This window comes from Ursus maritimus, unplaced genomic scaffold (genome assembly GCF_017311325.1).
Source record: "Ursus maritimus isolate PB19 unplaced genomic scaffold, ASM1731132v1 scaffold_5, whole genome shotgun sequence".
Lineage (NCBI taxonomy): Eukaryota > Metazoa > Chordata > Mammalia > Carnivora > Ursidae > Ursus > Ursus maritimus.
The window spans coordinates 8,867,224-8,884,262 of record NW_024426663.1 but is presented as its reverse complement, the minus strand read 5'-3'; the positions used below and the strand labels follow the sequence as shown (position 1 = coordinate 8,884,262).

The window sequence follows — 17,039 nt, the reverse complement described above, 5'->3', positions numbered from 1 at the left end:
GAGCCTGCTTCTTCCTCTCCCACTCCCCCTGCTTGTGTTCCCTCTCTCGCTGGCTGTCTCTATCTCTGCCAAATAAATAAAATCTTAAAAAAAAAAAAAAAAAAAAAGAATGAAGGAATCAGACCAGATGATTTTTAGAGTCCCATCCAGTTCTCCAAAGTATCTTTTTCTAAATAAATCTCTGGGCGCCTCCACTCTCATTGCCTGTGAAAGTGGTCTAAGCCAGGCAGGGGTGTACCCATAATAACCATGCAAAGTGGGTAAGACTTTTGTTCCTTGTTAAAAAGGTGTTCAAACTGGATCCAAACAGTAAAGGTGGCCCTCTGTTAATCCTGGGAAGGAGCATGCAACCAGGCAGTGACCGGAATCACTTTTGTCAACCCACCGATGTGGCTGTAGACCCAGACACGGGAACCATCTATGTATCAGACGGTTACTGCAACAGTCGGATTGTGCAGTTTTCACCAACTGGAGAGTTCATCACACAGTGGGGAGAAGGTACTCCATCTGACTCTTGATCTCTAATTGTTATCCTTAGCCAGTAACACTAGGAACTAGCGACTGGCCACCCCTCACATTCTTTTGAATGTAACTGTCCCCCGCAGTGGGAAAAGCGTGGCCTCTGTATGCATCTAGTTGGCAATTTTCTTACACACACACAACACACACACACACACACACACACACACACACACACACAGTTTTGTGAGAGGAAAAGAGAATGCTTCAATGCAAAAACTTAGTCCAAATAGGGAGAAACTCCATAATGTGTTTGTGGGTAAGAGATATTATAGAATAAACTTATAAACTGCTTTACCTTATTTTTCCCCTGGCCCCAGATATTTAATGGTTTACTACCATGGATTTGGAAAATTAGAAAACTTTAAAGTCAGGCTTTGGGTGATTTTGTAAATTGTGTACCTGAGGTTTTTCTTTGTTCCGTAGAGTCTTCTAGGAGCAATCCTAAACCAGGCCAGTTCAGTGTTCCTCACAGCTTGGCTCTCGTGCCTCATTTGGGCCAGTTGTGCGTGGCAGACAGGGAAAATGGTCGAATCCAGTGTTTCACAACGGACACCAAAGAATTTGTGCGAGAGATTAAGCACGCATCATTTGGAAGAAATGTATTTGCAATTTCATATATACCAGGTACTTCATCTTTATTTTTTGTTTTTTGTCATGCCGTACTCTATCCTTACAAATTATTTGTCTTGTCTTAATATGCCCTTTCTATGAACTGTTTTTCTTATTAAGGGATTGAAGATGCTTTAGAGATCAGATCTTAAACTATTTTAAAACTGGTAGTGCCTTGTCGATCATTTTCAACTCATGTGACCCTGTTCTTTATACAGAAATAAGAAAGCACTCAAACTTAACTGTTTGTAATGGATTCAAAAATTGCTCCTAAATACTGATTTTTCATTTTTCCTTAATGAGGATCATTTGCTCTAGTTATTAAATGATTAATATTATGTCTTCACACATCATCAACAGATGGTGAGTGATGAAATCAGTACAGTATTCAAAATACTTCTGCTTCACATTTTTTAAAAAAGCATTGGCCAAGTTTGTTTGGTTTTTTTTAAAGGTAAATATGTAAAGTAAGTGAGGCTTGTATTTAAATGCCAAGAGAAATGACCAATAAAATCCGGGATTTTTTTTTCTCCTTTTCAAAATAGATTTTCTTGACTTGGAGAAAATCAGAAAAATAATATAACTTTATAAAATAAGCTCCAGTTGATTCATATTACAAAATAACTTGCATAAGATTTCTTTAAATCATGAATACTGAGCAACTAAAAATATATTTCTAAAATGGATATATAATTTGTACAATATATTTCATAAATGTATGTGTACCTCTTTTAAAGTGGCATTGACTATTTGTAGTCATCACCATTATATTTACATTTCTTATACTATTCAAGGTGCATATGCCTGCTATCTTCCCAAGCAGCCCCCAGCGTATTTAGGAAATGAAGTAAAGAGATTCAGGCGACCAGATAAGGTGCGAGTTTGGCTTCCACAAGGAATAAGTAATAAAGTAATAAAAGACTCTCATTAGTGTCAGTGAAAAAGAAATTCTCATGTTGGTTTTTACTTCATATTTAAAGAATAAGTTTGGCAAGACCATTCACTTAATAAAGAGGGTGAACAAGTTCATAGTGAATAAAAATAAATCAAACATGAGAAAAACATTGAGAGAATATGAAAGAAAATCTGATTAAAATCAGAATTTAAGCAAAGACACAGTGTCTTATAATTAGAATTCCCTCTACAATATTGCACAACAGTAATTAATGCTCATAGTGTTGATTCTTTTCTTAGTACGATATGCTAAAGAATCTTTTCCGAATATCCTTTAAAAAAAAAGATGAAAAGGTCTTTGACAGTACTTTAGTGCGGTATATATTTTATTGTGTTTTAATTCTTTAAAACAGAATATTCAGTCGTCTGAAGTGTTTAACCCAAACATCACAGTTTCTATTATTTTGTATAAACACTACTCTACTAGGTAATATAATTTTGCTATAAAAAGTATTCATGGAGTTAATATTAAAAAGATGATCTAATTTTTTTAATTAGGAAAAAAATAGGTCTTTGATAACCTGAACTATGCATCTCACATTTTCAAATTTCAGTTGTTTAAAATCAGATGATTCTGTTTCTACGGTAACTTCACTTGCTGCCTTTGTTTATTTTTCTCTGATGCTCCTTGTAGCGATAGCATATAGTACTTATTTAAAAGAGCTGATATCCCACAATGACTGACTTAAAGGTTATCACTAGGACGTCTGTGATAACCGTATGTCTCTCTATCTGTATCACTATCTGTGTGTTCCTGATTTCTACTGGCCTCCTCAGTGGAAAAGGCCTTGCAGTTCCTGGTTTCCCTATTATAAGGAGGTTAGTGCCTTAACTAACCTGTTTGCCCCTGTTCTTATTATTCAACATAGATTTGCTTAGGATTTTATTTTCTACTTTTGTTTCCAATTATAGGGACTAGGCTGACCACCCAGGGTTAATTGTTTGTGTAATGTACATGCACATACTTGAAGGCCAGTCTTCTCCATATTTTAAAGAAAGGCTAACTGGATGTATTGTCACAGGTTTGCTCTTTGCGGTGAATGGGAAGCCTTTCTTTGGGGACCAAGACCCTGTACAGGGATTTGTGATGAACTTTTCCAGCGGGGAAATTATAGATGTCTTCAAGCCAGTGCGCAAGGTATTTGCATACATTGCCTAGGTATCCGTTGTCATGAGAATAGACTAAATATGAATCTTGGCATTCAATTTGTACTTGAATGACTTGTAAAAACTTTAAGATGTGATAACTTTCTTAGCTACATTTTTGGGAGTTTCCTATTACTATGTTTTATTTAGAATAAATATCCTCGTCTGTTCTTAGTTTCTTCAGATGCAAAGTAACACTGTGCCTTTCTATGGTTCTTAGTAGACTTTGCACACCAGAGCAAGTTGAAATTCACTGTAGTTAGAAGACCAAAAAAATAAGTCTTTTCCCGCTTTCATCCAAGTAGAGAGGATACCACAGTATGTTAAATTGTACTTTTGTAGTTCTCTCGGATCCAACAGAAATCTTGGTTTTTGTATGCTGTTACTGCATCGAGCAACAAGACTCGAAAATAGCACTTCCTGGAATTTATTCAAGTCCTAAAAGCTTGGTTTAGGACAGAGACTAAAGGCTAGTTTTGACTTCACAAATGGTTTACCACTGTTTATTCTAATAGTGCTTTTTACAGACAGCCGGACTGGTTCACTATGCCCATCGCCCGTCCGTCTCTTCGGTGTACGTTCTCTGCAGTGTGACTGCCAGAACGATCCACACATTCACATACGCTGCCTGCATGCACCTATGGCTGGTTTAGAAAGTCCAGCCTGCTACAGTGCTGCAAATCAGAGTTATTTTTCAAAACCTGTAAAGATGTATTGGCTTTCCTTGGATCAAAGCACAAGTATCGTGAAGCACTGGACAAACTCTGTCTCCATACTCATAAATTGACGGTCTTCTTTAAAATACCAAATTTGCTAGATTAAAAAAATTTGTCTTAAATGCCTCAGTATTTGAGAAATTTGTCCATTAGAATACTGACAGCTACGCTGGGATTGATCCAAGTTCATTCTAGAGATATAAGTAAGTATCTGCGCCACGTCAGGCTCCGTGCTGATGCTAAGGATATGACGGTGAACAGCACAGGACAGAGCCTGCCCAGCCTCTCCCTCAAAGGGAGTTTCAGCAACAGCTACAGGATCTGAACTGAACCAAGCTGAATCTGAACTAAAGACTGCAATACAAATTCCCTTTTTTTTTGTAAGTTTCTATTCATACACAACAAATAGGACTTTTCACACTATTTCACCTGAAAAGCAGGGAGGAATCAAGTATCTAACGACAGTAGCCCTTCAGAAAGAAATTCATTACATTGATAATATATATTTGACTTCAGTAGTATTTCAGATCCTTACTGATTATCTGATCTTTATTGTTTCGCCCCTTTGAGTTAACTTCCTCACATCTGTTGATACAGGGAGAGACTTAACTTTCTTTCGTGTCTTCGATTTGTATTAGTGTAGTGTTTGCCTTGATTTTTCTTTTAATGATAATATATTGTGTCAACCGGGACATTAACTTTTAATTCAAATACGCATCGAGAAAGCCAAACTGTGTGCTACGTAAGAAGCTAAATTCTAAATGAGCCTTATTCTCATAAAAACCTTATTCTCCTGTTCTCTTATGAACAGCCATGAATGAAAACCTCAGAAAGCCTTGTGCCTAAACATTAGCATTCACCAGACATTCAACAATGAATAAATCACAATATGTAAGTCAGTACAGCAAACTTAAAAAAGAGAGCCTAACTCTAAGGTGAAATTTGCTTTTCCTTTCAATAAACAAGACTTGTTATTACACCAAAATATAGAAATTTATTCTGTGTTGACTCAGTAAACGAAAATCAGTTTATGAGTCTCTCAGAATTGCCATTTAATTACATTATCATCACAAAGATTAAATTGGGGTGAAGGAAATCATGTGGCGTATTGACTCCTATGTAAGAAGAGATTCTTCCTTCAGATCAAAAGTCAAGTTTTACATGATGTGTCTGCGCTCTGTGGGTGCCTGTCTACCACTTACTTCCTTGTGTACTTCGGTTCTCCCTCTTCTGGTACATTCTTCAGAGAAGTTTGTGCCTGAACGTATGAGCTCATTTTTATGTCTATGCAGGGAGGCTGAGGGAAAGTAAAGAGTATGGTTCTCTCAAATGGTATCAAAAAGGTATGAGGGCAAAAGATACATAGTTACCTCCCACTTTCTTCTCCCCAAAATCACAAGAAAGACTGTGGTCCCTAACATCTGCTTGTATACACATCCTTCAGGCTGGCATTTATTTTTTTTTTAATTTTATTTTACTTTTATTTTTTTGGTCTTCTTTCTTTTGCAAGGCCGCTCATATGGAAGGGAACGATCCCCGCCACTCCATACCAAAAAGAAAAGAAAAAACAGTAAGCCCAGATTTATGTTGTTTCTCCAGCCTTAACAAAAAATGGAGATTAAAATTTAAAAGAGTTGACAGTATTCGAGCTCAAAGTGTCACATAAGTGAAATTATTTATCCAAAGCTAATGAGTTAAGTGGCACACCTGGATCTCATATGCAAGTCTTTAGACCCTAAAATGTGTTTAACCTTTTAATCCCCTGAGGTGCACACTGGTATATCAAGGGACACACTAAACTACAACATAACTTGGTGCCACGTCTTGGAGAACTATTTGACTTAATGTTAAGTTTAAACATTATTTGGTGTTAAAGCAAACATAATTATGATACTGAGAACACAAATCCCTTATGAATTTTTAAGACGAAATATAAGATTTTGAAAGCAGATTGCCCTGGGCTGTGTCACCAGATGCCCCAGGAGGATGCTGTCATTCCTTCTCTTGTCAGTTTGGCTTTGTTAGGGAGGGTACCTCAACAGGAGAGAGAAGAAACCTCAGTAGAGTTTACAAAGCCTGGATTGGAAGATCTTTAAATTCACGCAACTCTGAGATCCTTACGCTTAATCCTAAACCTTACAATGTGATTTTCTGTTTCAAATGACACAAAGGAGTAGAACAGTTCATTAAAAAGATTACAGCTGAATGCTTCTGATTGTAGTAGGAACGAGGTCCCAAAGTCCTATCCGCTATCCTCCTCCTTTTTTTTTAATGTTTTTTTTTTATTATATTATGTTAGTCACCATATAGTACATCCCTGGTTTCTGATGCAAAGTTCGATGGTTCATTAGTTGCGTATAACACCCAGTGCACAATGCAATACGTGCCCTCCTTACTACCCATCACTGGTCTATCCCATTCCCCCACCTCCCTCCCCTCTGAAGCCCTCAGTTTGTTTCCCAGAGTCCATAGTCTCTCATGCTTCATTCCCCCTTCTGATTACCCCCCCTTTCTTTATCCCCTTCTTCCCCTACTGATCTTCCTAGTTCTTATGTTCCATAGATGAAAGAAATCATATGATAATTGTCTTTCTCTGCTTGACTTATTTCACTTAGCATTATCTCCTCCAGTGCCGTCCGTGTTGCAGCAAATGTTGAGAACTGGTTCTTTCTGATGGCTGAGTAATATTCCATTGTATATATGGACCACAACTTCTTAATCCAGTCATCTGTTGAAGGGCATCTCGGCTCCTTCCACGATTTAGCTATTGTGGACATTGCTGCTATGAACATTGGGGTGCATATGGCCCTTCTCTTCACTACGTCTGTATCTTTGGGGTAAATACCCAGTAGTGCAATGGCTGGGTCATAGGGTAGCTCAATTTTTAACTTTTTAAGGGACCTCCACACTGTTTTCCAGAGTGGCTGTACCAACTTGCATTCCCACCAACAATGTAGGAGGGATCCCCTTTCTCCACATCCTCTCCAACAATTGTTGTTTCTTGCCTTGTCTATTTTTGCCATTCTAACTGGCGTAAGGTGGTATCTCAGTGTGGTTTTGATTTGAATTTCCCTGATGGCTAATGATTTTGAACATTTTTTCATGTGTCTGTTAGCCATTTGTATGTCTTCATTGGAAAAGTGTCTGTTCATATCTTCTGCCCATTTTTTGATTTGTTTATTTGTTTCTCGTGTATTGAGTTTGAGAAGTTCTTTGTAGATCTTGGATACCAGTCTTTTACCTGTAGTGTCATTTGCAAATATATTCTCCCATTCCGTGGGCTGCCTCTTAGTTTTTTTGATTGTTTCCTTGGCTGTGCAGAAGCTTTTTATCTTGATGTAGTCCCACATGTTCATTTTATCTTTTGTTTCTCTTGCCTTTGGAGATGTGTCATGAAAAAGGTTGCTTTGGCCGATGTCGTAGAGTTTGTTGCCTATGTTCTCCTCTGGGATTTTGATGGATTCCTGTCTCACATCGAGGTCTTTCATCCATTTGGAGTTTATCTTTGTGTATGGTGTGAGAGAGTGGTCAAGTTTCATTCTTTTGCATGTAGCTGTCCAATTTCCCCAGCACCATTTATTGAAGAGACTATCTTTTTTCCACTGGATGTTTTTCCCCGCTTTATCAAAGATTAGTTGCCAAGAGAGCTGAGGGTCCATTTCTGGGTTCTCTATTCTGTTCCATTGGCCTATGTGTCTGTTTTTGTGCCAGTACCATGCTGTCTTTGTGATCACAGCTTTGTAGTACCGCTCGAAATCCGGCATTGTGATGCCCCCAGCTTTGTTTTTTCTTTTCAACAGTTCCTTGGCGATTCAGGGCCTTTTCTGGTTCCATACAAATTTAAGGACTGTTTGTTCCAGTTCCTTGAAAAATGTCATCGGTATTTTGATCGGGATAGCTTTGAAAGTGTAGATTGCTGTGGGTAGCATGGACATTTTAACTACGTTAATTCTTCCGATCCATGAGCATGGAACATTTTTCCATATTTTTGTGTCTTCCTCAATGTCTTTCAAGAGTGATTTATAGTTTCTAGAATATAGATCCTTTACATCTCTGGTTAAGTTAATTCCAAGGCAACGTATGGTTTTTGGTGCTATTGTAAATGGGATGGATTCCCTAATTTCTCTTTCTTCAGTCTCATTATTCGTGTATAGAAATGCAACTGATTTCTGAGCACTGATTTTGTATCCTGCCACATTACTGAATTGCTCTATAACTTCCCTTCAGAGTGTAGGAATAGATGGTACATTTCTCAAGATCATAAAAGCCATCTATGAAAAACCTACAGCAAATATTATTCTCAACGGGGAAAAGCTGGAAGCCTTTCCTTTAAGATCAGGAACACGACAAGGATGCCCACTCTCGCCACTATTATTCAACATAGTACTAGAAGTCCTTGCAACAGCAATCAGGCAACAAAAAGGGATAAAAGGTATCCAAATCGGCAAAGAAGAAGTCAAACTGTCTCTCTTCGCAGATGACATGATACTCTATATGGAAAACCCAAAAGAATCCGCTATCTTCCTCCTGAGCCCCCTAATGGCCACAGAGTATTTCCAACAGAACCCTTGGCTCCCTGGATCCATTTGAGAACCACAGATAGAGGTTTACTGTTATTGTAGCCTTGAATTGATGACATATTGTGATTTATTTAAAGCAAAATCTTTAGCCAGTGAATAGTTCACACATCTTCCCCTCACCTTTGTTCTGTTATATTATTTTTCCTATCAGAAAATATGAAGCACTTTACAACCATATGTTTTGCAAAGCGGTTCCTAAGAACATACTTCGGTACAGAAGAGGAACTGCCTGTAATTTGCAAGCCTGTTGCCACATATTAGCTGAACCCAAAATAAAGATGAGCATTTAATGACTGGCTTGTGAGATCCACAGGCAACATTTTGATTTCTGGCTTTCTGTTCTTCTCATGCACATTTGTCACAGCTCATTTGATAGTATGAAGGGATGAGCCCCGTTGGCATGGCTGTCTCATTTTTCTTTTCAACGTGACAAACTGTTGATGACTTTCAAAGTATAACAGTATCTCCACAGCGTGTATTCTGCCCCGCCTCAAGTGAGCTAAGAACTGTCGTTAGGCTCATTGGTGCCCATTGTACTCAGCAGATCGAAGTGGGCAGATGCCACCTGATAAGACCAGAGTCGGGATGTGCTCCTGTTCTTACGCACTGGTCATATTTTTGAGAACCGTATATTCAGACAGGTCCATTAGCCTCAAGAGTGTCCTGCCAACTGGTGGCCACGTGGCACCTTTGAAACCTTCAGTCGCCAGACAGAAATGGCAGCAGCACAACATTTTTTTTTTTTAAAGATTTTATTTATTTATATGACACAGACAGAGACAGCCAGCAAGAGAGGGAACACAAGCAGGGGGAGTGGGAGAGGAAGAAGCAGGCTCATAGCGGAGGAGCCTGATGTGGGGCTCGATCCCAGAACACCGGGATCACGCCCTGAACCGAAGGCAGACGCCCAACCGCTGTGCCACCCAGGCGCCCCAGCAGCACAACATTTTAAGGCTGCTCTTCCAGGAACTCGTTTGGTGGCCTCGAGAAAGACACAAAGCGCTCCCCCACAGAAAGTGCTCCCCTATCTCTTGTGTCCTTATGACTGAGATGGCAGTGATTTGAAATGGAAATAGGTCAGGAAGAAAGACATTGAAACACTGAATATCTAAAGTAGGTAAAAAAAAAAAAAAAAAAAAGCAAGCAAGCCCAGGACGTACTTAGAGATAACACTCAATTTGTTTCTTTTGCTGACTGAAAATATGAAGCACTGGCTTCAGAGAAAACAATCCCCTTGCTGCTGCATGTCTCCTGATGTGTGCTTCAGGAATAGTCTGAATGCCCTGAATCTTTGAAATGACTTTTCTCATCAGAAACATATAAATAGTTTTTCGGGAGGCATATGATAGCTTGATGGGAATAATAACAAAAATTATACTCGGTCTTTTTTTTTGTGTAGATTAAAACAGGCAAATGTGATAGTGATTAAAAAAGAAACATGAAGGCAAAAATATAAATACATAGGTAGATAATGGAACACCGAGTACACAAAACTGTAAAACAATAATCTTCTAAATGTTCGCTTTTAAAAGACTTGAACGTCAGTGGTGAGGGTCCCTGCACGTTTTCTGGTGGATACATCACGCGTCGTCGGGCGGGTGCCCGTGAGTGAGCGCATGGCTCCTCTGGCCTAGAGCCGCTCCTGTGGAATTCTAGATTGATTGATTAAGAGGCTTATCGTTTTGTTGTGGGCTTTGCTTTGTTTTCCTGCCTTTTCCTGAAGAATTCAAGGAGAGGCTCACCCCCCTTGGTGTGCTTCTTCTTTCGGCAGCACTTTGACATGCCTCACGATATTGCTGCGTCTGGAGACGGGACCGTGTACGTCGGAGACGCTCACACCAACACCGTCTGGAAGTTCACCTTGACTGAAAGTATGGTGTTGACATATTCCCGTCCGTATCTTCCCTCCGCTTGGTTGCCTAAAAGCATGTGAAAGCAATATCTGCATTTCCTTCTCTTTTTACTGATAGGAGTGGGAAATCAAAATATAATTGGCAGTTGTTAAAAGACCTGTTCGGTTTCATTTCAGGGATTAAATTAATTTTTAAAAAGTAGAGAGAAACAGCTTTTTTTTTTTTCCTGGCGGTTATCCCCTTGTTTCCACAGATACTCCACAGGAAATTCTTGATGCCTGGAGTAATGTCTGTTACATTGAAAGCCAGTGTTAATTCCAGCTTAGTTCCAGAGGGAGATGATGGCTTTGGCAAAGCAGAGGGACTGACTGGCTTCCACGCTGGTATCACTTCCCGTGTGGCTCTTCAGCCCTCAGTAGCTGCTGAGCATCGAGCAGTGCCAGCCTCGGTGGGAGACACGCATTACCCCAAGCAGGAAGCACTCTGCGTTTTCCCTTTAGACTGCAGCTTGTTCAAAAGACCGAGCTGTTATTTCATGTAATTCAAAAGTATGTCTGGGGACAGAAGAGCTTCTCTGTTGGGACCAAGCCAGCTAGTTTGGAAATTTTCTAATTGCAATTTGGACATTATTTCTAATTCTTGAGAAGTATACTAACCTAAACTCTGATATCATACTAAGAAACATAAGCTTTCTAGATTCAACCGTAATAAATGCTTAACAGGCCACAAAACCCAAAGTCCAGAGATGCTTTTAAAATATGGCAGGGTCCAAACCATAGGAGAAGATGGAGTAAAGGAAAGGAATGGTAAATTTGAGGTGTCAGGAGCTGCAACAGGCAATCTTAGATTGAGAAATAATACGGACATTGGGAACTGATGAAGGTAAATACTAATTATAATAAGGAAAAGTAAAAATCACAGTGAAGAAAAAATGTAAGTTATAACAAAGAAAAGTAAAATCAGGAGTCCAAAAACTTTAATCAGATACGATACAGATCTTGGAGCCCAAGTAAATTTGGTAACTGCAATCTTCAGAATTGTCCTTTGAGTAGCTTTCGCCATTTTGTAATAAGGACTCAGTTCAGGTTAAGTGCACAGAGGTGCGCGTGGCCTACTCTACTCCAGCAATAGCTTCCCATTCCCCTTGCAAGTGTAGCCTCCCACGACCTACCTCCTCCAAGAGGGTACAGGCAGACAGGAAGGCAAAGAGAGATGGGTAATTCCCAATTCCAAGACTAAGCCCAGGCTTTTCAGAATTAAAAAATGACAGAGTACCTTTCAAGCTAGAAAAGACCTCAGAAATCTAGACCACACCTTCACTTCGTAGATAGCAATATGATACTTAAACTCATTAAGACTTTGGTCTAAGGCTCTCGATACCACCCTCCTGGCCTACACTCAACAGAGATGCATATCCAAGTCCCCTGGGGAGGGCTTCATTAACACACACGGCCAGACCTCACTGGAGATCTGTAGGAAGAAGGGGGTGATACTATGTGTATTTTGGAAAGACTTCCCAAGTTGAGAAGCTGCAGTTTAGCGTTCGGCTTTGAAAGAGAGGGACTCTCTGTGTAATCCAGAATGCACCCGACTGCTAAATCTCAAACATAATACTTCTGGAACAGTTAAGACTGCCATCGGAGGCTACACAAATGTCTCATGTCTTTGCATTCTAGTATTTAGCTAGTCAAATCTATTTATGTGAGCTAGAAGACTGGTGATCAAACATGGCAGAATTAGTAATCGGTCTATATGTCCACCTGAAAACAGAACCACTTGATATTTCAGATATAATACAATATTAGGAACTCCACAAGGAAAATCTCATTTTAAGTATGAAGAGTTTGGAAGTACTTCAGCTTTCACTAGGAGATTTTATCCAGGATTCATGCACCTGACACCTAATTAGTGGTTTGTCTTAAACTCCTTTGTAATATAATAATGCATGTGATGAATTAAGGAAATATTTTCCACTGGGTAAAATTAATGTCAAAATTTAAGTTTTCAAGCTTTTTTTGGAGATTCTGATTTTCTTTTTCCTTTGCTTATAGAAATGGAACATCGATCAGTTAAAAAGGCCGGCATTGAGGTCCAGGAAACCAAAGGTTGGTCTCTTATGACTCTGAAACCCAAGCTATTTGTGCTGAATTCTTTTATGGCTCTTGATTGCACTTCAAAAATGATCAGACTAAAAATATGTAATCTGGTAAATTATCCATAACTTCCACTATGTACTGAGCCCTTAAACCTGCATGTTGCCACTGTTTTCTCTGGTAACTGGAGTGGTAATAATGGGCTCAGATTCACTGATTTCAGGTGATCGAAAGTGATTCTGTAACAAGGGGGCCAGAGACATTCAGGGAGAAAAAAAGTCAGCCAGTCACTTTTAGAAGCATGTTAACCTCAGGCAAGCGGAAAAATACCATCCAGTATACTGGAAAAGGCCTTGCTTAATGGGCTCTAGTCTAAGTGAGTAAGATAGCGTGATAGGGGCCTGAAAAGATGAGCGGCTCCCTAAGCTCCAATCTTAGCACCATTTGCCCCAACATTTACTGAGGGCCGTCTAACTATAAGGCACTAGAACGGGTTTAAGGGAAATGAAACTGTGCCTGACTTCAGGAGACTTATAACCTGTAAGGAGCATGTGTGTGTGTGTGTGTGTGTGTGACCGCGCATACATACATATGCATATATACGAGTAAGTATAGCTTTAGTATATACTACCCGGAATGGGAAATGGAATTTAGCTCCTGGTAAGCAACCACTGGTGTTAGTAGGAATCCCAGTCGAATCATTTTTCTCCCTTTCCTAGGATCAGTCTATATTCGTACAAGTTCTACTGTCTGCAGGGTTTTGACGTGGTCATGTGAAATTAAGAACTCACTAAAGGTGCTCTTAATGTTTAAGTAGCCAAGTGATTCCATTATTCGTTTCTTTACAAATGATTCACCTCGATATTCAGACCTAACCGTAGGCTTACGTGTTTTCCTTTCTCGTGAAAGCAGGTGGAAAGAGATGGCAGAGAAGCAAGAACCGAGAGGGAGTTTAGGGAGTTTATGTAGGCAGCTAAGAGACTATAGCCGGCTCAAGGTTGAAAGGGGTAAGATAATATTATAAAATAAATAAATAGCAATTGTTTGGCATTTGTAGAGATTCAACCCATGTGACTCTACTGAGTGGCATTCATACCACACCCATATCAAAGAGTGCCTGATCCTTTATTTTTCTGTGATTGTTACCTATAGAATTATTGGTGAGTTGTTTGCTCTAGAATAAAGCCATTATTATTAGTAATAGCTATCCCTTATGGAGCACAATGAGCTGTACAAAAATACTAAGTAATTCCTTCCACCGACCATGTGATAATTGCTATTATCCCCATTTTACATATGAGGAAATTGAAGATCAGAATTACTGCGAAGATAGGAAGTGGCAGAGCCAGGTTTAAACCGCAGTGTGTTTGGCACTGAAGCCTGTGCTCTTAACCACTGTTCTTATGCTGCTGAGGAGAGATGAATACCACCAATTCACTTCCCGTAAATTCTGCCAAGAGCTACAGGGTGGGGATGGCTGATGTTTACTCTGAAATCTCTGGGGTTTCAAAGTGGCCTCAAATCATTTCTGTTTAAATAACTCCCACCCAAAAAATCTGACATTATACTGCTTGACTTGCTGAGAACAGCTCAACCACACTGATCTCTTCTTGCCTGGCCAGTGAAGGATGAACACGGCTCTCCCAGGCCATTTCCTCTTTCCTCAGTGCACTGACTGCGTTTGGTCAGAAAACCTCCCAGGCTTGTGGCAGAACACAGAACGCAGAATAGTAGATGGTATTGAAATATCTTGTCATGACAGTCCTTTTTCAATAAGATGCGAATGAAGTTTGTTCGAGTCCTCTTTGAACCCATATGACTCTCATTAAACCTTTCTTTTTTTAAGATTATTTTCTTATTACAGAAGGGGATGTAAATCATGCTGAGTCTCCAAAAACTTGTCTTTTATCGAAATCTGGAAGCTTAATTTAAACCACTTCTTACAAAAGAGAGGGAGAAACATCCCAGATTTAGCAGCCTTATAAATTTCCAACTTCATATAACCTCTGATGACACTTGCCCCCACTCTGAACGGTCACATAACTGATGAATACTGACAGTGTTTTGGGACCAGTGTTGTGTTCACAGGGAGTTGCAGGGATAAGAGAACTTGTGATGATCAGAAACTTAGTAAAGGGGTTTTCAAAGAAAGTCGCTAGGGACAAAACAGGTATGCCAATGTCCCACCAAAATCATAGCCTTCACTCCTCCCTCCCCAAAATAAAAGATGATGGTGGTGAATCAGTCTCAATAAAATAAAAAGAAACTATCTAGTGCAGTTAGTATCTTAGGCCTTATACAGAACAACACATTATAAGGGAAGCACATTGCATTAAAGAAAAAAAAGAAGGAAGGAAGCAAGGAAGGATGGAAGGAGGGAGGGAGGGAAGGAAGGAAAAGAAGGGAAGGAGGAAAGAAGGAAGGAAGGAGGGAAAGGAGGGAGGGAGGAAGAGACTAATCTCATTGGTGCTATATGCACTTTTCTTGTTACTCGCTAGTACGCCATCTGAAACCTTCAGCCTTCAGTTCTCTCTGTAATGAACTGGGTATTAGTTGCTGAGCTCCTGTATTAAGAATGTCTCTCCTTTACTATCTGACTTGTTCCAATTCAATCCGTCTCTGGACTTCTCCCCTTCTCTCCAGGGGAAAGAAACACGCACATGCTTCTATGTGTGAGCTCACCCAAGAATGCACCCAGCTTCCCTTTCTAAACTCGGTGCTTAAAGAAGGGAAAAAACGTCCTATCTATACATCAGCTTTTCAAAATTGTATTTATTTCCAAGTATCTATAAGGATACCAGAAGAGCTTGTTTGAAGACATTTTTGTTTTCAATGGAATACATCTGGCATCTTATGTGATAGAAAATGTCATATGAGGCACCCTGTACCTTCCAGAAGCCCCAGGTTCTAGCCAGTGGTAGAGCTTCTTCACTGTCCCTTCATCAGGGATGCTCCAAATGAAAAATTTAATTTTTAATTAAAGAATTTTTAATTAAGGAATTTAGAATAAAAAGTGGAAGAATTTTGAATTATTAATGCTTTGAATGAAATTCCTAGCATCTTAAATCATAACTATTTTTCAGACTTTTTACTCCACTTTTAAAGGTTCCTGAGAAAGAACAATATTGCTTTCTTTTTTTTAGATGGGAAATTTAAATTTTTACCCTCTTTCTTTAAAATGTAGAGTGTCTTTTAAAAATCTGAGCATACTTCAGTGGGTTCCAAAAGTGGGAATGTTTGAGTATTTTTAGTAGATGACACTCAGAGAACCAGAAGGGGTGTGGAAATCAAGAATTTCTGAAGTGCAGAGTGTGCACCTTAGCAAGTTCATTACCTCATTCTCAGCACACTCTCTGTGAATGCTAAACTGATTCTGTTAGTCTGTCACCTACTTTCCAGTTCTTGTTTCCTTTCACTGGAGCCCAATCCTAGCTCTGCCTTAAAGGAAACTGGAGATGAGCTGGCACAGCCATTGTCTTTGGTGGAGGTAAACCACTAATGACACAAAATGCTATGCAACTGCTCCGGTTATAGTCACCTTCATATAGAAGCACATCCTTTCCAGGCAACAAGTTCTTGATTACCAATCTACATCTTTGGTATATTTTTGAATCCTATCCTCTATTTATTGTTATTTTCCTATAGAAATATAGAAAGAGCTTAAATAAAACAGAACAATTTGCATATCTCTTCCACAGACACGAAGAAAAAGACACAACAGTTAGTAGGCAGGGAGAGTGAGAATCATACTTATGCTCCTCTTGAAAACAGATCTAGACAGGCTGAATTTGAACCATATAAATCTACGAGCCAATTCCTTTCCTTCTCTCCTGCTGGTGTTTCAAGAGCCACTCCACTGGACAAAGAGGAGACATTATGGTCTCACCTTAGCCATAGTACAGGGAAGGAAATGCGGACTATGCGGCCATCTGTAAAGTGGTGAGAGTGCCTACTCATAGGCTTGGTGTGATGATTAAATGAGAACATTGCCTGAAACAGAATATTGCCAGTGCTCAGGAGATAGAATTGAAGGAAGCTAGCTCAGAACATGGAAGCAAAAAGCTGGGACCTGCCAGTTGTGTGTATCACAAATTGTGTTTATAGTGTCGTAAGTAAATTGAGAAATGCTTCCTTGGGGAAATGTCCAGCAAGCTACTAAGCTGTGCCTATACCTATTAAACATTAACCAAAGATTTTCCTGATAGTGTTAAACCACCTATTTCTGCCATTTGGTCAAAATCTCCCTGAGGCCATGTGATACACTCTATCATAGGGTAGAAGGGCACACCAAAAAACTCAAGTCCCAGAAACCCGGTAAGCCTTTTGGCAAACACGTGGTTGTAACGCCTAGCCTTTGCACACTAGGGTTTTTGTACGAGTACACGTATGTGCTTCTGCAGGGCAAGAACGTCACAAGGCTCAACCTCATTTTCAAGTCAGTAGTTACAAAAATCCCTGAAGCAGCTTATATGGTTTCACTGTGTCAGTTGCCAAAAAGCACTTTAGGCCTAATATCTGCCCAATACTGGTCAATATCAGAGAATTGTTCTATAAGCTGATTTCACC

The 17,039-nt window shown here is 39.5% G+C and overlaps 2 protein-coding genes across 26 annotated transcripts in view; one reads left to right on the top strand and one right to left on the bottom strand.

Moving 5' to 3' along the window:
* GIN1 (gypsy retrotransposon integrase 1) overlaps positions 1–17,039 on the bottom strand; it is an 88,671-nt gene that overhangs the window by 16,201 nt on the left and 55,431 nt on the right. Inside the window, exon 11 of one of the 4 annotated variants that reach the window (XM_040622037.1) lies at positions 10,359–10,446. The exons of the other annotated variants lie outside the window; for them this stretch is intronic. The gene's annotated coding sequence lies outside the window, so the exon portion shown is untranslated. Of the gene's footprint in view, positions 1–10,358; positions 10,447–17,039 lie in introns of those variants that run through there. 4 annotated transcript variants of the gene reach the window in all.
* Positions 1–17,039, top strand: part of PAM (peptidylglycine alpha-amidating monooxygenase) — a 149,443-nt gene that overhangs the window by 126,864 nt on the left and 5,540 nt on the right. For all 22 annotated transcript variants that reach the window (XM_040622035.1, XM_040622034.1, XM_040622033.1 and 19 more), the window contains 5 exons: positions 288–498; positions 946–1,146; positions 3,108–3,223; positions 10,299–10,398; positions 12,432–12,485. In XM_040622035.1, the coding sequence (XP_040477969.1) occupies positions 288–498; positions 946–1,146; positions 3,108–3,223; positions 10,299–10,398; positions 12,432–12,485 (682 nt within the window). The remainder of the gene's footprint in view (positions 1–287; positions 499–945; positions 1,147–3,107; positions 3,224–10,298; positions 10,399–12,431; positions 12,486–17,039) is intronic.